We start from the raw sequence: 23,949 nt of genomic DNA, 5'->3' as shown, positions 1-23,949 counted from the left end.
GATTATTTGGTCGATTTGAACAGCTCAGTCATAAATTGATTTATAGGATCTAATAAGAATCCTAAAGCTTGTTCAAACTTCTCACAATTATCAGCACACTTTTCACATATATTTGGTTAACTTGGGCAGGTTTGTCATGAACGGATTTACAGGATCTAATATAATTTCAAATATTGATTTATAAGATTTGTGTACATCCTGAATTAATTTTATAAACATACTAAATTTGTACAAATGATGTATATATATATACCTCATTGCTATGCTCAATAAAATTAGGTTATTCTAATCTTGCTTATGATCAAACAAATTAGTTAACTTTCTGCACAACTTCTATGTCTACTCTAGTATACTCAATCCTCAATCTGCTACAACAAATCTGCCTTGATGTAAAGCACAAATCAAGTCAATGTGTGCCAAAGATATGGTAACACCAAATAAAACATGCTGAATGGCACATCATGCAAATCAGAATTCTCACTCTTATTGATTCATCTCTCAGCTATAACCCTGAAGCGTAAGAACATATATAAGCATAAAAGTTGAAGTGGTGTGAACACAAGTAAATTATTATACAAAGAAAAACAGAGGAAGGGAAGTGAGAAAGCACAATAATTGATAGGAGATCAATTAACAGGATTCTGAGAAAGCACAATAATTGATAGGAGATCAATTGACAGGATTCTGTCATTGGTTCCTTTTCAAGCAGATACACAATTGGAGAGCAAATCAAAAAAACACATGGAGGAAAAATGCGGCCTTTTTACAAGTTCAAAATTCATCACTTAACAATAGAAAAGAATGGATCTTTTAAGGAAATTTTAGCCTTCTTTTCTGAATGGCTGCTTAATAACCTAAGATTGTCAGCTCTCTAGGCCTAAGTCCAGTACAAAATGAGTTCACATGCTGCAGGATTTTATGTACATAAAAATGGTTACAAAATCAGGCACCAACAATTTCGGAGGCCTATGTGCCATGATACAAGAAAATCCAACAATTTTACTGTGCTTAAAACATGTGTCCTCGCAAGATGACCAAACTGGCGATTTTATCCTCCAAATCCCGGCCAGCAGCTGCCGGAATACCTCAATCGACCAAATCCCGGCCAGCAGCTGCCGGAATACCTCAATCGACCGACTGCTGACCTCTCTGGGGACTGAAGACCCCTTTTTCCGATGATGAGGGAGGGGAAACCGTCTGTTTGTCTTGATCCGGTGGTTCCAAATTTACCGCCTGCGATTTTTTTTTTTTTTTTTTTTTTAACAATGGGTTGAACGCCGGTGATCTATTCCGGCACCCCCTTTCCGGTCAGCTATAAAAACTTGATGCCGGCCCAGATGGTTGCCGGCGTCGGGTCCGGAGGTGATAAAACCCATCTCCTCTTGAATCTGGACGAGATTCAAGAGGAAAAAATTGAATTTACGCCGAAAAAAATCATTATGAATAACATATCTTACTTTTGTGCCTGCGAAGATGGCCGCCGGGAGGGGAGAGGAGAGGAGGGCCGGTGGGGAGGGGAAGGGCTTGGACCGCGCGGGTGGGCGTCGACAGATGCGGCAGCAGAGGGGATCGAGCGACGGACGGTGGTGAGGCGTGGACGGCGGGTGCGCGTGGACGGCAGCTGCGGTGCCGGCGGCGGAGATGGGCCGGGGTCGGCGGAGAGGATCGGGTGGAAAAAATGAAGGGGCGACGGTAGATAGATTAGGGCACGGGCGGGGGTATGAAGGAACCTAACGACGCTTTTTAGCGTCGTTAAATAATGACGTAAAAAAACGTCGGTATTGTTTTTATTTCACGACGCTTTTGCTAAAAGCGTCGGCGTTGACGGTGCCCAAATTTCTCGACGCTTTTAAGCGTCGTTAGATATCGACGCTTTTTAAAAGCGTCGGCAGGTCAGCGCAACCTGCCGACGCTTTCCAAAAGCGTCGGCAAAAAACGGTCGGTATTTACCTATTTTCTTGTAGTGATTAGATGCAGTGGAAAAATTAAAGACATTATTTACATGTATAAGCGTCATATACAACATAACTTATGTGTCATCCGTACCTTTAACTTCTATCAAGATTACAAAATCTAAAAAATCCAAGAGTAATTCACGTCCAAAAATAAATAAATAAAAACATCATGTAAGCAGTACTGACCTTTAAAATAGTTACATGTGTATAACAAAAAGACTTACTTTGAATTTTCAAAAGAAAAAAACAGTCACATTCTTATCAAAATTCAGAATGAAGGATGTATGTTAAAAACCTTAGGTTCTTCCAGAGCAAAAAAATGCAGATGTGCCTTTGATTCATCTGCAAAAAGTGATTAGATTATCATTGACTTATCATACCATTCTCTTCTCACTTCCCCAGCAAAGCACAACACTAAAACAGTGAAATAAGGTAAATTATATGGAGTTGCATGCAGTAATCCCTCTCGTCTTGCGATATTGAGCTCCATCCAAGGTGATATATGCTTTGACTACAACGAGTGGAAGAATTTCAATATAATATATATGCGTACATATATATATATATATATATATACATATGCATGCATGCACGTATGTATACATATATGTATGTATACACATACATGTGTATGTATATATATTCTTTTGGTTGTTTAAAATCACGACATTATACTGACATCAATGACCACAACAGGCCAGAAAATCAATATGTATTGGGAACTTATAAGGCTTTAAAGCAATTCTTAAGCTCATATTACACTCTGGACAGCAAATCATTTTTCTCGTTAATTTAGACCAACCAAATCAACTTCAAAACCTAACAAGAAAATCCCAAAACACCTTAATTTAGTTATTTCCAACTTCTAATTTGTAATATTCAACTAATTCACATCACTCGCAAATGCATTTGGGCATGCCCAGATCAAGTTGAATGCGTCCGTCACGACCAATTAGCAGTACTGTTTGCGTTCCATGACATCAAGTAATCAACTAAGGATGCATTCATTGGGATTCACCGTAATCTATGTATAAACACATGCAAATTATTTTAAAAATTATAGAATCTGATGGAAGAAACTCAAATCTCTAGGTATTGCCAAGCAAAATCTGAGGGAGGAGGATTTGCTCTTCATCAACTCTCTAACAGTAGGTAATATTATAAAGATGGGGCATCCATGTGACTTTTTATTCTCAGAGGACACTACATCTCCTTCCATTGCAAAAATGAAGACCCTAAGGCTGCAATGTTGTGGACGGTCCAAGGAGTTTGCCTCGATCACCTATGCTGTTTGATGGGGAAGCTCCCGAATGCAATGTTTTGTTCGTGATAGACCCTCCAAGAATGGCAGTGTTCAGTGGTGTTTCCCATTTTGCCGTGTTGTTTTCACCCCAAATGAAGTTCTTGTCTTTGGGTGCAACGTTGTTGTGTTGCAAGCTATATTGCATTAGGAAGTTAGTTTCTGATTTTCTTTCACTCTCTTCCTATGACCTCTTCAAGAATGAAGCCCTAGTTTGGGATGTTAGGCTATATCTGCTTTTCAAAAAGCATTGGTCGTTTTGATCTCTCATGCTCTCATACAGATCTTGTTTTGGAATGTAGGAGGAGTCGGATTTTTTCGAAACATCGCTTGGTTACAAGTACCATCAAAGATTCTAGCTATGAGGTTGTGTGCCTTTAGGAAATGAAGCTTTGATCATTTCATCCATACTTTGTTGACTTCCATCTATGGGATTAGGTTCGAGGATTTCTATGTCTCAGATGCTATTGGATCTTCGGGTGGATTACTTACTACTTGGGACCTAAATATGGTTGAGGGGATGTCATTTCATTTCGATAAATATTCCTTCAGCACGATTTTTCAAATTCGTAGCAATCAGGAGAAGTGTATTATCACAAATATTTATGGCTCGCATGATGACAAAGGTCGTAAATTTTTTTTGGCTGAACTAGAAGATCTTAATTGCTTCGTTCAAGACCCATGGGCAATCGTGGGGGATTTTAACGTAAACAGATTTTTCTCTAAAAGATCTGATGCTCCTAGAAGCTTTAAAAGGTGTAAGGTTCTTAACTCCTTTATCAACTCATTAGCTCTATAGAGATTAGTACAACCTCTCACAAATTCACTTGATCGAACTTTAGAGATTGTGCTAGTCTCGCCAAATTAGACAGAAGTCTTGTCTCCATGCCTTGTGTAGCAGCCCGGTTACTTGGGCTTGTAGCCCAGACGGCCCAACAACACACAAAAAAAAAAATAGAGAAGGAGGAAGACTCCTAGCCGGAGTCTTCTTCCTTCACGATTCCGGCAAAATCGGACTCAAAGAGTCCGGCTAGGGTAGGGAACCTCCACTATAAGATCCCCCAACCTTCCTTTAGGAATTTACAACAAAAATTTCGAAGTAAATCAAGGGATTTGAGGGATTTTTCTTAAAGATTTCCGTGGTGGTTGATCGGAAGAAAAAGGGGTCGCCGGAGCTGTTTTTGGCTGTCGGAACAAGGTATGTTCCTTCTTCCTTCCTTTCGGTCTAGTCTCTCCGGCCATGGGGTGCTCGGAAGACCGGCGAGGTGCCAGTTCGGGCTCAAACAGGGGTACCCTGTTCGTGTGATTCTTTTCTTCCTTCTCTGCCGCCAGCAACGAGGGTGGCACTGCCGCCGACCTGGTGACATCGTCGGCGTCGGGACACTGCCGGGGAAGGTGGCCGGAAGTGCTCCCTTGGTCGGGATGAAGGGACAAGTTCGTTTGGGGGGCTCGGGTTTTTGCTTTCGAACAGGGGGAAGAGAAGAAGAAGAAGTCTCTTCTCTCTTCTCCAAATAAAAAAAAAATATAATAATAAAATAAAATAATAACAATAATAATATATATATATATACGTATATATTAAATAAATAAAAATAATAAATAAAAATGAAAAATATATAAATATATATAAATACATAATATATATATATATATATAAAAGGGGGGACATGGGTATGAGTTAGATAACCTCAATATATATATAAAATTTATTTGGTTAAATTAATTTATTTTTATTTGATAGGAGAACAGTCTAACGATCAGGGAGACAACGAGTAGGGCTTGATTTTCGGACTATAAGGTTGTGAATTTGAATTCTCAATTATCGAGTTAAGAATCCTGTACATGATCATCGCTAAATTTATATTATTTATTTGTTAGTTTTATATATTGAATTTGTAATATCAAAATTATAATCGATGAATTTTCTATGTTTGAGACATTGAGATATGGCTTATATGAATATTTTTTTTTAAATATGAGTATATTATGGAAGGATTTTTTTTATGATTGATGGTATGAATCTTATGGACATGATTTATCAACTTATTCATTCTATAATTTGAAATAATTTGATAAATCCAGAATTGAATAAAAAGGGGTATGTTTTGGACTAACCTCGACATGTGAATCAGCCGGCCAGGAGCTCATGCCTGGGACAGCCCGCCAGGAGTTTATGCTTGGGACAGCCTCTCACGGGCTTTCGTACGTGGGACAGCCGGCCAGGAGCTCATCCTGGGACAGCTTTGAAAGGCTTTTATGAAAGAATAATTGGATTGGAAAGAGATTGAGGTATGGTCTGGGTTAGTCCAAAGCCAAAAAGGGATGAAACATTGACAGATCGAAAATATGAGAAGATACAATATTTAATATGAAATTCAACAATGAATGAAGATTTCACCTGATGATGTATGATGATACATATGCATATTTGTGACATTATTCCAGTTATTGTATACCTAGAAGATTTCTCAATTGCATTGGTTTTAGAAATATTAATTCTATTTACTGACTTGATGTACATGTGCAGTGATTCTTACTGAGCTGGAGAAGCTCATATTTTTCTTCTTATTTTTTTTTCAGACTCACAGGAAACTTAGATTGGATGGTTTGGGCGAGAGCAAATGAGGACTGAAGTCTTTAGTAATTTAGTTAGTTTAAAATTCTCTGATGCCACAGAACATTTGAATAATTGTATTGAACAAGTTGCATTTGATTTGAAGTTGTGATATCGGTTGATTGATTTGGTATTTAATTGATTATTTAAAATTTTGAAGTGTTAAATTTTAGGCCTTACATGATCCTAGGGTGCTGCTCTAGGGTTTGTGTGGCCGTGTCATGTGCCCAACTCAGGTGTTGGGTTTGGGGCGTGACAGAGTGGTATCAGAGCCTAGGTTTAGGAATCTTAAGGTTTATTTTAGAGAGAGAGAGTATATGGGTAGACTTTTAAATGGAAATTGACTAATATGAAATATTATTCTTAAATTCTTGACTAAAGTGAAACTGTGTAGGTTGTCATGGCAAGAGGGACTGAGCGTGGGCGAAATCGGAGACCTACTCATTTTGCGGATGGCTCTAATGCTTGGGAGCCAGCTACACCACAAGAAAATGCTCCACCCTCATCGGATGATGAAGCACCACAACAAGAACATCCTACTGAGCCTGCAGAGGTCACTCCCGGGGAAGAAACTCCAGGAGAACCTGAAATTCAACCTAGGGAACAAATTACTGCAGCTCAGTTAATGCAAGTACTGGTTCAACAACAAGTGGCTGCAAGGGAAGATATGAGGAGGATATTGGAGGTGCAACAGGGACAACAACAACAGATCATACAATAAATATTTCAGGAGCGACAGTCCCAGCAGCAACAAAGAGCTGAAAATCAGTATGAACGTCAGATCAATTTATTAGACTTCAAAAAATATGCACCACCGGCATTCTCAAGGACCTCAGATCCTATGGAAGCTGAAAGCTGGCTAAAAGCAATAGAGAAAGTTTTCCATGCTTTGAGATGTCCTGCTGAAGACAAGGTCACTTTTGCCACGTTTATGTTACAAGGTGAGGCAGCCGATTGGTGGGAGATGGAAATTGGAAAGCTAGGGCCAAATGATGTACCTTTTACATGGAAAGAATTTAGAAAGGTTTTCTATGAGAAGTATTTTCCCCAGAGTATCCGACTCCAAAAATTTCGAGAGTTCGATCGTCTGGTGCAGGGCCACATGACAGTTGCTCAATATGCAGCCAAATTTGAAGAATTGTCGAGATATGCCCCTGCATTGATAGCTGAGGAAAATGTTCGAGCCAGAAAATTTGAGAATGGATTAAGGGATAGAATCCAACAGTTGGTGACTGTCTTTGAGCTGCCCACTTATAAAGAAGTCGTAAACAAATGCTTAATAATAGAAAAAGGACTCAATGATGCTCAAGCAGCAAGAGAGAAAAGTATGAAGAAAAGGGATCGAGCAATTGATTCTCAAGGTCAAAGTAACAGAGCCTTCAAGCCAAAAACCCCAAAACCAAGCCAGTCTGCAGTTGAAAGTAAAACTCAATATCAGGGGAGCATTATATGTTATAGATGTGGAGGACCCCATCTTAAACGAGATTGCACATGGCCTGGGGGACAATGTTACAAATGTGGACGAGATGGCCACAAAGCAGTTGTATGCCGCAATGGAGGAGAATCTCAGAGACAGCAGATGCCTCAAAATTATCAGAATACCCCCGCTAATCGAGCACCCCAAGATGTACAAAGACAAGATGCGGGACAACAAAAATCAAAGACCCAAGGACGAGTCTATGCACTTACACAACAGGATGCTAATGCTTCTAACTCAGTGGTGATAGGTACTGAATCGATCTCTTAAAAATTTTTTATATATATGTCATGAATTATTATATGCTTAGATATATAAGGACATATAGCACTGAATGATAAATGAATATCTGACAGGTATGATTAAAATTGCATCCAACAATGTCTATACTCTATTTGATCTTGGAGCTACCCACTCTTTTATAGCAACTAGTTTTATTAAGAAGACTAAAGAGATGTCTCCTACACCTTTAGAAAATAATCTCTGTGTCTGTACACCAAGTAGAGAGGTGATCTTGGTAAATTCAATTTGCAAAGATTGTGTACTAAGTATCGAGAATAGGGAGATGAAAGTAGATTTATTAGTCTTAAAGATGAAGGACTTTGATCTAATCTTGGGGATAGATTGGTTAGCAGCATATCATGCTACAGTTGACTGCTTCCAAAAGACAATAATGTTTCAAATTCCAGATCAGTCAGAGTTTAGTTTTAAGAGTACTAAATCTTTCTTTCACCAGAAGTTCATCTCAGCTATTCATGCTCAGAAATTTCTTAGAAAAGGATGTGAAGGATTTCTAGCCACTGTATTAGAAACTCAGAATGAAAAACTCAAGTTAGAGGATATCCCTATTGTGAAGAAATTTTCGAATGTTTTTACTGATGACCTGCCTGGACTACCTCCTGATCGAGAGATTGAATTTTCTATTGACCTGATCCCTGGTACGAGTTCAGTTTCTAAAGCTCCTTATCGAATGGCTCCAGCAGAATTGAAGGAATTACAAAAACAATTGCAAGAGTTGTTGGACAAAGGATTCATTAGACCTAGTGTGTCATCTTGGGGAGCTCCAGTACTTTTTGTGAAGAAGAAAGATGGTAGCCTTCGGCTTTGCATAGATTATCGAGAATTAAACAAGGTAACAGTGCGAAACAAATATCCTTTACCACGAATCGATGATCTGTTTGATCAGTTGCAAGGGGCTCAGGTCTTCTCAAAAATTGATCTTCGTTCTGGTTACCATCAGTTGAAGATACAGCCGGGAGACATATCAAAAATAGCCTTTCGGACTAGATATGGGCATTATGAGTTTTTGGTCATGCCATTTGGTCTGACCAATGCACCGGCAGCCTTTATGGATCTTATGAATCGAGTATTTGCATCATACTTGGATCGATTTGTAGTTGTATTTATTGATGACATTTTGATTTACTCGAAAAGCTCACTCGAGCATGAAGAACATTTGAGGACTGTATTACAAACTCTGAGGGAAAAGAAGCTATATGCAAAGCTACAAAAATGTGAATTTTGGATGAGTAGTGTTACTTTTCTCGGGCATGTCATCTCCAAGGAGGGTGTCTCAGTTGACCCAAGAAAAGTGGAGGCAGTAGTTGACTGGAGCCGACCCACTTACGCAGCTTTTTGGGATTAGCTGGCTATTATCGAAGGTTTGTGGAAGATTTCTCTAGTATTGCTATGCCTCTATCTCGTCTAACACAGAAACAAGTAAAATTTGAATGGACAGACGAATGCGAGCAAAGCTTTCAAGAGTTAAAAAGACGATTGGTGACTGCTCCAATCTTAACCATTCCATCTGGGACAGAGGGTTTCACTATCTATAGCGATGCTTCTCGTAAAGGTCTCGGTTGTGTTTTGATGCAAAAAGGAAAGGTGATAGCTTATGCCTCTCGACAACTGAAGTTATATGAGCGAAATTATCCTACTCATGACCTAGAATTAGCAGCTGTAGTTTTTGCTTTAAAAATATGGAGGCATTACTTATATGGGGAGCATTGCGAGATTTTCACAGATCATAAAAGTTTAAAATATATCTTTACTCAGAAGGAGTTAAATATGAGACAAAGAAGGTAGCTGGAACTGCAGAAGGACGTGACAATAAATTATCATCCCGGGAAAGCAAATGTTGTAGCCGATGCTCTAAGTAGAAAATTTTCTGGTGAATTGGCTACTCTAATTACCTCACAAAAATCTATATTGCTGGATTTGGAGAAATCAGGAATTGAAATATGACCACATGATTCTCAAGTTCAGCTTGCAAATCTTGTACTGCAGCCTACTTTGATTGAAAAGATTAAAGCAGCTCAAAAGGAGGATTTAGAGTTACAAAAGGTCATAAATGCAGTGGAATCCGGTATACAGACAAAATTTTGGATACATGAGGATGGGTCATTGAGATTTGATAACAGACTATGTGTTCCCAAGATTTCAGGATTAAGAGACGAGATCCTAGAGGAAGCTCACTGTTCGGCTTACACTATGCATCCTGGAAGCACAAAAATGTATCAAGATTTGAAAAAAATTTTTTGGTGGTCTGGTATGAAAAGGGATATTGCACAATTTGTAGCCCAATGTTTGGTATGTCAACAAGTAAAAGCTGAACATCAAAGACCAGCAGGACCACTGCAGTCTCTTCTTATTCCTCAGTGGAAATGGGAGCATATTACTATAGATTTTGTGACTGGATTACCTAAAACATTTCGAAATAATAATGCTGTATGGGTAATTATTGATCGATTGACGAAATCAGCACATTTCTTATCCTTTCGGATTGGTCTCTCCTTAGAAAGATTGGCAGGCTTGTATATAGAGCAGATTGTACGACTGCATGGAGTACCAGTTACTATTGTGTCAGATCGAGATAGTAGATTTATTTCGTAGTTTTGGAAGAGTCTTCATAAAGCTCTTGGAACCAAGTTAAATTTCAGTACAGCTTTTCATCTTCAAACTGACGGACAATCAGAATGAACCATACAGATCCTAGAGGATATGTTAAGGGCTTGTGTCATGGACTTAGGCGGAGCATGGGATAATCACTTATCATTGGTTGAGTTCGCTTATAATAATAGCTACCAAGCAAGCATTCAGATGGCCCCTTTCGAGGCATTATATGGAAGAAAATGTAGATCGTCCATTTGTTGGGATGAGGTGGGAGAAAGAATACTGTTGGGACCAGAAATAGTGCAGCAGACAGTGGAAAAAGTACACATGATCCAGGAACAACTTCGTACGGCTCAGAGCAGGCAAAAGAGTTATGTTGATAATAGAAGAAGAGAGCTGGAATTTCAGGTAGGCGATCATGTTTTTCTGAGAATTTCTCCCACTAAAGGTGTAATGAGATTTGGAGTTCGTGGTAAGTTGAGTCCAAGGTATATTGGCCCTTTTGAAATTTTAGACAGGATCGGAGAGGTTGCATATCGATTAGCATTACCGTCGGCTTTATCTGGTGTTCATGATGTGTTTCATGTATCGATGTTGAGGAAGTATATTCCAGATCCAAGTCATGTGGTGAGTTATGAACCTTTGCGTCTTCAGAAGGATATGACTTATGAAGAATATCCAGTACGGATTGTTGACAAGAAAGATCAGATGTTACGACATCGAATTATTCCTTATGTGAAGATCCAATGGAGCAATCATAGCGAGAGAGAGGCTACATGGGAACTCGAGACAGAAATGAAGATCAAATATCCACAACTCTTTAAAAACTCAGGTATGTAAATTTTGAGGACGAAATTTTTTTAAGGGGGGGAGATTGTAGCAGCCCGGTTACTTGGGCCTGTAGCCCAGACGGCCCAACAACACAAAAAAAAAAAAAAAATAGAGAAGGAGGAAGACTCCTAGCCGGAGTCTTTTTCCTTCACGATTCTGGCAAAATCAGACTCAAAGAGTCCGGCTAGGGTAGGGAACCTCCACTATAAGATCCCCCAACCTTCCTTTAGGAATTTACAACAAAAATTTCGAAGTAAATCAAGGGATTTGAGGAATTTTTCTCAAAGATTTCCGTGGTGGTTGATCGGAAGAAAAAGGGGTCGCCGGAGCTATTTTTGGCCGTCGGAATAAGGTATGTTCCTTCTTCCTTCCTTTCGGTCTAGTCTCTCCGGCCATGGGGTGCTCGGAAGACCGGCGAGGTGCCGGTTCGGGCTCAAACAGGGGTACCCTGTTCGTGTGATTCTTTTCTTCCTTCTCTGCCGCCAGCAACGAGGGTGGCACTGCCGCCGACCTGGTGACATCGTCGACGTCGGGACACTGCCGGGGAAGGTGGCCGGAAGTGCTCCCTTGGTCGGGATGAAGGGACAAGTTCGGTTGGGGGGCTCGGGTTCTTGCTTTCGAACAGGGGGAAGAGAAGAAGAAGAAGTCTCTTCTCTCTTCTCCAAATAAAAAAAAATATAATAATAAAATAAAATAATAACAATAATAATATATATATATATACGCATATATTAAATAAATAAAAATAATGAATAAAAATGAAAAATATATAAATATATATAAATATATAATATATATATATATATATATATAAAAGGGGGGACATGGGTATGAGTTAGATAACCTCAATATATATATAAAATTTATTTGATTAAATTAATTTATTTTTGTTTGATAGGAGAACAGTCTAACGATCAGGGAGACAACGAGTAGGGCTTGATTTTCGGACTATAAGGTTGTGAATTTGAATTCTCAATTATCGAGGTAAGAATCCTGTACATGATCATCGCTAAATTTATGTTATTTATTTGTTAGTTTTATATGTTGAATTTGTAATATCAAAATTATAATCGATGAATTTTTTATGTTTGAGACATTGAGATATGGCTTATATGAATATTTTTTTTTAAATATGAGTATATTATGGAAGAATTTTTTTTATGATTGATGGTATGAATCTTATGGACATGATTTATCAACTTATTCATTCTGTAATTTGAAATAATTCGATAAATCCAGAATTGAATAAAAAGGGGTATGTTTTGGACTAACCTCGACATGTGAATCAGTCAGCCAGGAGCTCATGCCTGGGACAGCCCGCTAGGAGCTTATACCTGGGACAGCCTCTCACGGGCTTTCGTACGTGGGACAGCCGGCCAGGAGCTCATCCTGGGACAGCCTTGAAAGGCTTTTATGAAAGAATAATTGGATTGGAAAGAGATTGAGGTATGGTCTGGGTTAGTCCAAAGCCAAAAAGGGATGAAACATTGACAGATCGAAAATATGAGAAGATACAATATTTAATATGAAATTCAAAAATGAATGAAGATTTCACCTGATGATGTATGATGATACATATGCATATTTGTGACATTATTCCAGTTATTGTATACCTAAAAGATTTTTCAATTGCATTGGTTTTAGAAATATTAATTCTATTTACTGGCTTGATGTACATGTGCAGTGATTCTTACTGAGCTGGAGAAGCTCATATTTTTCTTCTTATTTTTTTTTCAGACTCACAGGAAACTTAGATTGGATGGTTTGGGCGAGAGCAAATGAGGACTGAAGTCTTTAGTAATTTAGTTAGTTTAAAATTCTTTGATGCCAAAGAACATTTGAATAATTATATTGAACAAGTTGCATTTGATTTGAAGTTGTGATATTGGTTGATTGATTTGGTATTTAATTGGTTATTTAAAATTTTGAAGTGTTAAATTTTAGGCCTTACATGATCCTAGGGTGCTGCTCTAGGGTTTGTGTGGCCGTGTCATGTGCCCAACTCAGGTATTGGGTTTGGGGCATGACACCTTGGCATAACTCCTTCCCTCTCTCTGAGCTCATTCCCCTTGTTCGTGCAACTTTAGATCAAGTGCCTCTTTAGCTATCTACAAGATAGACAACAAAGAACAATGAGAAGGTTAAGAGGCCTTTTTGATTTGAAAACATATGGTATTTCTACGACAGTTTGGATGGTGTCATCAAGGGCTGGTGGTCTGAAGCTCCAGCTTCTGAGGATAGGGCTGCCAATATGGTTCTTCATCTCTGCTATCTAAGGTCCAAACTTAGGAAATGGAGTAAACAATCGGTTGGTAATATCACCCATAGGAAAACCTCTATCTGTAATCAAATCAATGCTTTGGATTTACTAGAAGAATTGAGGACCCACAGTGCTGAGGAAAGAATGAATAGAATGAACTTGAAACTTCATCTTGACTGGCTAGTGCAACAGGAAGAATCATTTTGGAAGCAAAGATCTCGCATTTCATGGCTACAAGAAAGTGACAGAAATATAAAGTTTTTTCACATCTCAGCTGGTAACCGCTTGAGAAAGAGAAAGATATTTGAGCTTCAACATAGCAATGATATTCTTCATGACCATCAAGCTTTTCTCTCTTATTATACCACTTTGTTGGGAACTAAAGAAGCTACCTTGGTTTGCCTCAATTGAAAGAAACTCTACCATGAAAAACATTGTAATTTAAGTTTCCTCGTTAAACCATTAATGGAGGAAGAAATTCGATCTACAATTTTTTCCAATGGCAAAGGATAGATCACCAAAGCCAGATGCATTCCAAGCTTCCTTCGACCAAAGATACTGGGATTGTTTAAAATCTGACATGTTGAAGCTTTTCTCTAACTTTTATAATGCACCTTATGACCTCTCCAGGTTGAATTACACCTTTGTTACTCTAATTCCTAAGAAAGGGAAATGCTCGAATGTATCAGACTATCGCCCAATTAGTCTTAAGAATGGGATGATTAAGATCTTGTCTAAAGTGTTATTCATTAGTCTCCATGCTAAGATTGGTGAACTTTTCTTGGATTGCCAAACTACTTTTGTATAAGGCCATGTAATTTTTGAGGGTTTTGTAGCTGCTGTTGAAATCGTCTCTTTTTGCCCATGCTCTTGAAGTCTTAGCATCCTCTGTAAAATTGATTTTGAAAAAACTTTTGACTATGCCTTTTGAGATTTTTTATTTGATCTACTTCATCAAAGGAGATTTGACAAAAAATGGATTGATTGGATGCCCTTGTTGTTTATTTCTTCAACCTCGATGCTTGTTATAAACAACTCAATTAGGTCTTCGTACCTCAACAAAAGAGGTCTAAAGCAAGGTAACAAACTATCACCTCTTCTTTTTATTTTGATTGTGGATACTCTCACCAAAATTTTAAAAATCATTAATTTGGAAAGGCTACTCGAAGGAATCAGAACTTGCTCCATATCACTGAACACATTTAGTCTTTACTTCACTGATTATACATTAATTTTCTATAAAGTAGACAAGCTAAGCATAAATTTTCTTAAATTTATTTTATATGCTTACCAGCTGGCAACTAGGTTGAAGATAAACTTTCAAGAATCCCAGCTCGTTGGATTGGAAATTAGTGAACATCTTGGGGGAATGTTTGCTGATGATATGCTTGGTTGTCAAGCATCCAAGCTACCCATTTAATATCTTTAGGGCTGAAATCAGATCGGATATGGATCGAATATCAGCATATCCATATCTATATTTATTTTATTTGACGAATACAAGTATAGATACGGATATTTTTTGGATACAAAAATTCATATCCATATTTGTTTTAAAAGAATACGGATACAATTTGGATATTGAAAGTATGGATATAATGATGGATGTAACTTAGATGATTAAATTTTATGACTACAAAGTCAAAGATATTACTAAATAAATGATAAATTAAGTTAAAAATATGTTTATATAGTTATATATATTTTTTTAAAATTAATAAATGCTATATAAAATTATATAATATAAGATTATATGTAGATTCGGATATTCGAATACGGGTTAAATAGTTGTTTATCGATATCTATATTTATTTTTCTTTGATGGATACGGATATGGATATTAGTCGGATCCTCAAATTTCTATCCATATTCGGATTAATTCGGATATGAAAACTGATCCAAATGGATAATATCCATACCACTTTCACCTCTAAGTATCTTGAATTTTCTCTTCATTATGCTGCCCCTCGTAGTAGGGATTGGTCCTCCATTGAACAAGTCTCCAAACGGATAAGTGGGTGGAAGTGTAATGCTTTAACTCCAGCGGATCGTCTAATTTGGGCAAATACGGTGTTGAGAGCGATCTTTCGATACTGGATGTCTGTTTTCAAGCTTTCAGTAACTATGAGCCAACGAATCAATCAACTATATTGTGAATTCATTTGGATCAATCAGCATCCTGGCAGTCGTGTGAAACACTTGGTGAAATGGGGGCAGATTTGCAGACCTTGGAAGTTGGGGGGCTTGGGGTTTTTGCATCTAACCTCCATTAACACTGCCCCTTTGTTGAAATGGTGGTGGGAAAGGGGACCTAATCTCCTTTTGGCACGATGTCTAGACCCGAGACTCACCTCTATTAGTTGCTTTCCCTCATCTCTTTATGCTAGCAAAGGATCAATTTATCTCTGTAGATAACTTCTTTAGGCAAACAAAAGGATCCTTAACCCCCATGTAAATGATGTCAGAAGCTTTCAGACATCCATTGAGCTCCCTTGCCTCCAGAGATTTTCATGCTCTCTCCTTGATCGTGCTTTCTTGCTTGCTCAGCGACAATCCAGACCGTTGGCTCTAAAAATGGAGCACTGCAAGAACATTCACTATTAATAAATGCATGCTATTTGTTCCCTAAGTATGGTTGGGTAATCTCCCCTCTTGGTAATTACTTTTGGAGATTACCAGTGCCGAAGAAGATCAAGCTCTTTGCATATCTGAGCTGCTTCGATAAAATACTGACAACTTCAAATCTCATGAAGAAGGAACTGGCATTGTCAGATCACTGTTCTCTCTGTGGTGAAAATAGAGAGATAATAGACCATCTCTTTCCACAGTGCAACTACTCCAAGATGTTCTAGTGTTCACTCTTCAAGGACTTCAGAGTTCCTCAATTTCCTAAGAGGTACATGGAAGTATGGGATGCTTGGAGAAAGCATACAACCATCTCTTAACTTTTCCTTGTTATAGAAAGTCTTTTTGCCATCGGGTGTTGATGTTTGCGGAGGGAACGCAACCAACGAAAATTCAGGTTTCAACCAAAAGCGGTGGGTGAGTCAGCTAAATAAGCACTTCATACTACTGGGAGTTAGTTGCAGTTAACTGACAATAGCAATGCCAAGCGCATTTTAAGGCAACTTGGTAAATCTTACAAGGGATAGGGCCTTGAGCTGGAGGGGGCCACACGTCTGCAAGAATTGTGAACGACGCAACGAGCTTCTGGGGACCTTGTCTCCCAGTGGGTTATCGACTGTTCTTAGGTGGAGAAAAACACTGTCCACTTTCCTTGTTTTAGTATAGGAGGGGAATTAATTTTGAGTGTTCGCATTTTTACTTGGGGTCTAGTTTTTTAGGTGCTTTGATAGGACTTCTTCATGCACGGTGTTGTGAGCTTGGCTCTTACGTAAAAGTGCCCCATCTTTTCTTTTAAATACTCTTTCTTTTGTAAAACATTAAATTATCTAATGCAGTTCTCATGAGGGGGAAGTAACTTACTTCCTCCTTGTTCCTCTCAAAAAACAATCATTAATAACAATACGAAGCAGTCAATTAAATAAGTGTACCCAAGCACAACAGGACTTGTTCAACTATGACGAGACTTGCTCAACAAAAGCATACAAATCACAAAGTGCCCTCTCTGATTTATTAAGGAAAAACAGGACATGTTCAACCATGATAAAACTCATTACTAATAAAAAAAAAAAGCAGGCAAAATAAAACTCATTCCTCGTGATAAAACTCATTCCTCGTGATAGTAGAGGATCCAAAGCGAACCCCCTCAAACAAAAGCAGGCAAAATAAAAAAAGACAAACCGAAAAATGAAAACAGACCGAAAAATGAAAACAAGAACAAGCGGCTTAAGGAAGTAACAGCAGCTATATAATGTATGTTTATGCAAGCCTTCATAATGTCTTACTAATATTTGCGAACCATTCTTTATGACTTCAGACCCTGCAAATTATCTCTCTCGCTGCAGTCAAATTTTTTACAATATCTCCTGTACTCATCCGTTCTTTGGGTAATCTGTTGGAACATTGTAGCACAATGCTGATCACTGAAATTAAGCACTCTAGTATCTTGGATCGTTTAGACCTTTGTTGTATGTCATTGATACTTTCATACTCTTCCTTTCGTATCAATCGCGGATCTATGATGTTCATAATTTGAGTAGGAAAGGCCGTCTCAACAAATTGATGAAGATCTAGGCTTTCATTAAAGATTTCACCAGTGGGTCTCTTTCCGGTAAACATCTCCAAGAGAAGTATTCCATAGCTGTACACATCTCCTCCAGTTGATATTTCGCTTCCCAAACCGTACTCTGAGATTCATTTTCAAACAAGGTTTTGTGTTTGTACAAACACTATGTCAAAAACATAATTAACCATTGAAGATAATGTTTCGCTCGGAAAACAAAACAAAGAAATGGATCATGTCTCCGTGCCACCCAAAGATTATATTAGAAAGCATACATTCAAATCATAAGGTGGAAATATGTTGTAATATAATCAATTAGCCAGGTTATTTAACGCACAAGTGGATGTTCAAAAATGATCAAACTCAAACTCAAGAACCGGGAGTCCACACAATAGAAGCTTAATCTCAATGGGACAATCGTGAGTTAAATAAGATTTGCTCATCGATTTTCAATTACATATAATTTGCAAATGGAGAATGCTGTATTAGGTTCAAGTCTAAATCATGTTAAAACTATGGCAATGCTGCTTATATTTCTTTGTACCTGTCAGCTTTCTGTTTGCCTTTAGCTGCTCACTATTAGTTGAAAAGTAGAAAATGAAAAGTAGAAAAATTGTGTGTGGAGTCTCACCTGGAGCAATATATCCAACTGATCCTTTAATTGCCACCAAGCTTGCAGATATGGAGAATGAGTTAGTAGATTCAGAGAGAAACTTTGCCAGCCCAAAGTCACTCACATGGGCAGTCATGTCATCGTCCAGAAGAATGTTGCTCGGCTTGAGATCACAATGAACGATTGGCACTGGGCTGTGATGATGAAGGTAATCCAGTGCAGAAGCCACATCAATGGCTATGCTCACTCTCTGTTCTAAATTCAAAATCCTCATCGAGGATCGCTCATTCACTTTTGAATGCAGCCATTGTTCCAAGCTTCCATTCTCCATAAATTCAAGAACCAATGCTTTGAAATCATTGCCTCTAAAATCAACACCAGAGCATGCAGTTATGATTTTGACCAGGTTCCGATGACGGATGCTCCTCAAGGCCTCACATTCAGCTATGAAACTCCTTGAAGCCCCCTGCTGCTGAAGGTTCAGTATCTTTATAGCAACCATCTTTTCATCATCCCACTCCATGACCCCTTTATATACGGAACCAAAGCTCCCAACACCAATCAGATTTGCTGAAGAAAACCCATCAGTTGCTTTGACCAATTCGGCGCAGGAGACTCTAATAAGTTCTGTTCTCAAGGTAGCCATGGATGGATGTCTCTTTCTTGATTTTTGTGTCCAGTAAAGTAAAATGAAGAAGAGAATCAGAGTCAAACCTAGAACTCCACTGGCAATTGTGATGATCACTGCCCAGATGGTAGATTTGTGTTTTTTCCCATGCAGCTGGGCAGAGGAACAGGGTGGTAGGTGCAGTTCAGGGATGCCACCGCAGATCTTTGGATTCCCAATGAGTGAAAATGCGCTCATATTTGCAAAGACCCCGTCTAACGGAACCTCGCCTTCAAAGCTGTTTAAAGAGAGATTCAGAAATTGGAGCGAGTGAAATATTTGGAGGTATCCTGGTACATGCCCCGATAGGTTGTTGCTTGAGAGGTCCAGAAATTGAAGGCCTTTTAGATTGCCCAATGATGTCGGGATGATCCCTTCAAAAAAATTACCACTCATATCGAGGTTTGCAAGGACCACGCATTTGCCAATGCTATCAGGGATTTCACCATACAATCTATTCTCAGAAATATCGAGGTTATTGACATTTATCAGGTTGCCAATTTCGGAAGGTGGGAGCCCATGTAATGCATTGTGTGATAAGTATAGGCCTAAGGATAGAGAAGGCAGGCTAAGAATCTCTATGGGTATAGTGCCTGTAAGCTGATTGTCAGAGAGAGAGAGAGACTGCAAGTTCTTGCAGTTTCCAAGTTGGGTTGGAATGCTTCCACTCAATTTGTTTCCTTGCAGTTCAAGCCGATTCAATTGACTAATGTTTCCGAGTGAAGGTGGAATTCGGCCGAGAAAATTGTTGTGAGACATATTCAGTACATGCAGTGCATTAAGATTTCCAAGAGAGGCAGGAATATTACCTGTGAGAAGGTTTGACTCCATGCCAAGTACCATCAGGTTTTTCAGGTTCCCTATATTTGAAGGAAGGCTTCCAGATATCTGGTTATTGGAAAAAGCAAGGACCTGGATTTCTGTGGAGAGGTTGGATATTGAATTGGGTAAGACACCAGCAAGATTATTGTTGTCGATAAGTAAAATTGTCAATTTGCTGCAGTTGGTTAGAGCAGTGAGGAAGCTCCAATCGTTTTCCTCCTTGGCTGCTAGTTGGTTCCCATCAAGGGACAAGACTGACAGGTTCTGTAAGTTTTCAAGGGTACAAGGGATTTTTCCATGGAGATTGTTCATTTGGAACTGAATGCGAGACAGCCCAGAAGCATTGGATAATGAAGAAGGGATAAGTCCGGTGAACTGATTGAAGGCCATGTCGAGCCAACTGAGGTGGGGAAGAGTGCTGCCTATGTGAGATGGGATACTCCCTCTGAGATTATTTTGTCCCACACTCAAAGCCTTGATACTTGAGAGATTGTATAGACAGGAAGGAATCATGCTTGATAACTGATTTAGTGCTACAGCGAGGACAATAAGAGAGGGTAGACGGCACAAGGAAGATGGAATGGCTCCCGACAGGGTGTTCTCTGTAAGACGAATATTGGTGGCGGAGGACAGGTTCCCTAACCAAGTAGGGATGCCCCCTGTAATCCTGTTGCTGGACAGGCGGAGGTAGTCCAAAGAGGTGAGGTTGGTGAAAGAAGTTGGGATGCCTCCTGTAAGATCATTCCATCCGATGTCCAAGACAATGAGCTGAGGAAGTGATCCCAACTCATGTGGCACTTGTCCGTTGAGAAGGTTCTTATGTAGGTCAAGTGTAATTACCTGTCTGCAGTTTCCAAGACTGGATGGAATTTGTCCTTCCAGAGAATTCAGGCTTAGATTGAGATATCGCAGCCAATGCACAAGGCCAAGCTCTTGTGGAATGGATCCTTTGAGTTCGTTTTCTTGGAGACTGAGTCTGCGGAGGAATGTGAGGTTGGCTATGGATGGTGATATGGTGCCAGCTAGGCCAAGAGAGGGTAAGTCCAGAGCAATGACCCTCTGAGGGTGCCGACTGCCACATGTGACACCTTTCCACTGGCAGAAATGAAGCGACTTGTTGTCCCAGGAGGACAGAGCCCCAAATGGATCATTATATATATTAGACTTGAATGAAATGAGAGCCAAGTGGTCACTCCCGCTTCTGCTGTTATTCCTGGCCACCAAGGAGGTTGCACTGCTGGTGATGGCAGGAAATTGGGGAGATGGGATCAAAATATGACATAAGAGTAGAAGAGTGGCATGCATGAGAGAGGACCACCAAGATGCCCTCTTTGAGTTGCAGAGACAACCCATGTACACTAGGAAGTTGAGAGGAAAAGAATGAATAAGATAACTTGGGGGAAGCTTAATTTGGATGACCTTCTAAGAGCTAGCATGCAGACTTTATAATAGGATTTCTTGGCCGGTTGATGATTGGAGGAGTCTCTATTTAGTCAGGCTGAGCGAGGGTTGTGGGTCTCTAAAAAATAAACTGAGGAAAGATGAATGAAATTACCAGCCAGCTGGGATTCTAGCGGAAGGAACTTCTGCCGCACATCCATGCACAATGATTGAGCGTGAATCATGGAAGAACCAAAGAAAGAAGCAGTAGTCTTGCCGGCTCATGTACGTTTTCGGTGCACGGTCTGGTCCCATAATTGCATCGCATGCATCCTTTCAAACTTGAAGTTTTTAATGTCACAAATACTGGGACGCAAGAAACATAATTATTCATTATATGTATATCAATAAACATATGCGTAGACATGGAAGATACAGATGTGTTTTCGTGTTTGATTTTTAGATGATTCCTCCGTTGGATTTTTGTTTTCCTGGAACACCTGACATATGGCACCTATCTCATGTCCAGGTTGCATTAACCAAATGCTCGCTTAATAGAAATCTCATTCTTGTTTTAAGAAATTCAGAAATCTCATTCAAAGAATTCGATCCCATATGGTGAGTTTGTAATGCTAGTGCTGAGTATTTCTTTGAGAGATAAGGGACGGCACAGGACATTATTTTCAGGCAGAAGTCTTTTCTTTTTTTATTTCTTTTTTTTTTCGGGTAGCAAAGAGAAGCTTCATTTATATTGTACTGAAAGATACATGGAAGTAACAAAATTAGGTTGCTGTATACACAAAGGAGCAACCCTTATGCAAGGATAATCTTTTGACTGGAGTCTTTTGACTGACTTGCTGTGGAATAATCAGTGAGAGCTGATACCAACCCCAAGGGACGAAAGCACGTCTTCAAGACTTACCATCGAAGCGGGTCTTCCACGCAGAGAAAGTTCTTGGACTACTGATTGGTTGCATGTCTCACGCGGAGGACATCCTCATGGCAGAAAAGTTAAACAGAAGACAAACAAATGGATGATGATCCAGATATGCACTTGATTAAGCCCGAGAGGACCCATCGTTATCGTCTTGGACAGGCGTCGAAATATCAGATTCGTCACTTTCAACAATTTAACCGGCTGATATTACTACTTTAACATGCGCTAAATCTCGCCCTGTCCCCTTCCCCACGTTTCAACCACGGTACCCCTTCCCCACGTTTCAACCACGACACTAAAAAAATGCTGCAGGATGCTGTACATGATTCCACATCATCCACCTTAAGATGGATGGCCGCACATGTATGTTAGAAAAAAATTAAGAAGAAATTTATAAATTTCAAAAATATTTGATAGTTTGAATAGCCATCCATTATTCATAATGGATGGTATCTAACCATGTACAATACTCTGCGATATTTTTTGAGTATCATTAAAAATCTTATTCCTTCAACCATATGATCATTGATATCGTGCTCGAACAATGACAACTGCATGCACACCATTCACACGTGCCAGCGATCAAGGCCACTGAACAATTTGCTGGAACCCAATCGCAAACACAAGTTTCAATGTGAGATTAGCCGACTTGGAGCCATCCCCTCCACGTGATGTCGCATCTTATGTATAAGTACAACTCGACAGTTATATAAAAATATATTATTAATCATGTATTATCATAAATCTATCATGAATATCACCTGCGATTTCATCTGATTTATTATTCATATCTCATTAACATGATTCAAGTCAATAATTATCTTTCAGTTTTCCACTAATCATGTTTACACTTCGGCCTATGACTAGCAAACCATAATCCATACTTCGATTTATGGTGTATAGCAAACCAAAATATCCATATTTTGACCTACAATAATAAATCAAGATATCCGTCCTTCGACCCACGATGGCAAATCTAGATACCCATGTTTCGACCCACGGCGGCAAATCAGAATGTTATGGTTCAGCTAAAATATCACAATCCGACCCGTGACTGACAGTCCACATCATCATTAGTCTAAATCCTCTTACATGATTAATACATCATTCAATAATTTCAAATTATATCTTTTGCTCCATTTCAAAATAGCCAACATCTTATACCAAACAATCAACAAATGATACATATATATAATAAAGAACCATATGCTTATATATTCGTATCAATGATCATACTCTAATGATAATCATTTGGCACAAAATCAAAAATCATCACATATAATAAAAAATATATACACATACATACAGATGATCATATAAAAGGATCATTATCTCTATCTATTTCAGACTCAAGCACAGCAATTGATCAACTTCTTGATGAATGAACCCTAAGACAAAATATTCCACTCGACATCCTTTGCAGACAACTACATCTTTACATAATCAATGTCAACATAAAAGTCATAGACGGTTATGGACAGTGAAAATATTAAGATAGCACTATAGGTCTATGACTCTTCCCAAAGTCAATCGAATAATCTAGATTTGTCTAGATATTGGATCCTCCACTAATCCATAAAGTACATAGAGAGATAAAGGAAATGGAAAGAGAGAGAGAGTAGAAGAAAGAGAAAATAAAGAGAGAGAAAAAAAGAATGATTTATTATTTTTTCCTTTTCTCCTCTATCTTTCTCTAGTTTTCTTCTCTTCTTCTCGTGAAAGGGGAAAAAGAAAGATCTCAAGCTGACCACCTTTCATGGCAGCAGTGACCCCAATGACTCTACGATAGTGGCTTTAACCTGGACTGCCCGATCATGGCCATGTCTCACGAGGATGGTTGTCCTAGTGGAAGAAAAAAAAAACAAGAATAGGAGAAGGCTCAATCCGGAGCTAATGGCTCGATCAGGTCATCAAAGATTTCTAGGATTCAGAAAAAAAGGAAAAAAAAAAAGATGAAAAAGAGTAGAAGAGCAATACCACAACTCCGATGATAAATTGACAGTAGCTTATCCGAG

At 38.9% G+C, this 23,949-nt stretch overlaps 1 protein-coding gene across 1 annotated transcript; it reads right to left on the bottom strand.

The window, feature by feature from the left end:
• Window positions 1-16,900: 16,900 nt before the first annotated feature.
• On the bottom strand, window positions 16,901-21,078 carry LOC140852976 (uncharacterized). The gene is made up of 2 exons (XM_073247152.1): window positions 18,147-21,078; window positions 16,901-17,639 (listed from the first exon to the last, which is right to left on the bottom strand). Exons 1-2 carry the CDS (start codon window positions 20,968-20,970, stop codon window positions 17,266-17,268), a joined length of 3,198 nt encoding a protein of 1,065 aa, XP_073103253.1. The 5' UTR covers window positions 20,971-21,078; the 3' UTR covers window positions 16,901-17,265.
• Between the last annotated feature and the right edge of the window lie 2,871 nt (window positions 21,079-23,949).

The sequence above is a fragment of the Elaeis guineensis genome, chromosome 12 (genome assembly GCF_000442705.2).
Source record: "Elaeis guineensis isolate ETL-2024a chromosome 12, EG11, whole genome shotgun sequence".
NCBI lineage: Eukaryota > Viridiplantae > Streptophyta > Magnoliopsida > Arecales > Arecaceae > Elaeis > Elaeis guineensis.
This window is presented reverse-complemented; position numbering and strand designations above follow the sequence as displayed.

Excerpts from the sequence above, each read along its gene's own strand:
- LOC140852976 (XM_073247152.1), bottom strand. The coding sequence starts at position 20,970 with ATGGGTTGTCTCTGCAACTCAAAGAGGGCATCTTGGTGGTCCTCTCTC. Across the intron at positions 17,640-18,146 it reads AGTTGGATATATTGCTCCAG|AGTACGGTTTGGGAAGCGAA; the intron begins GTGAGACTCCAC and ends AATGAATCTCAG.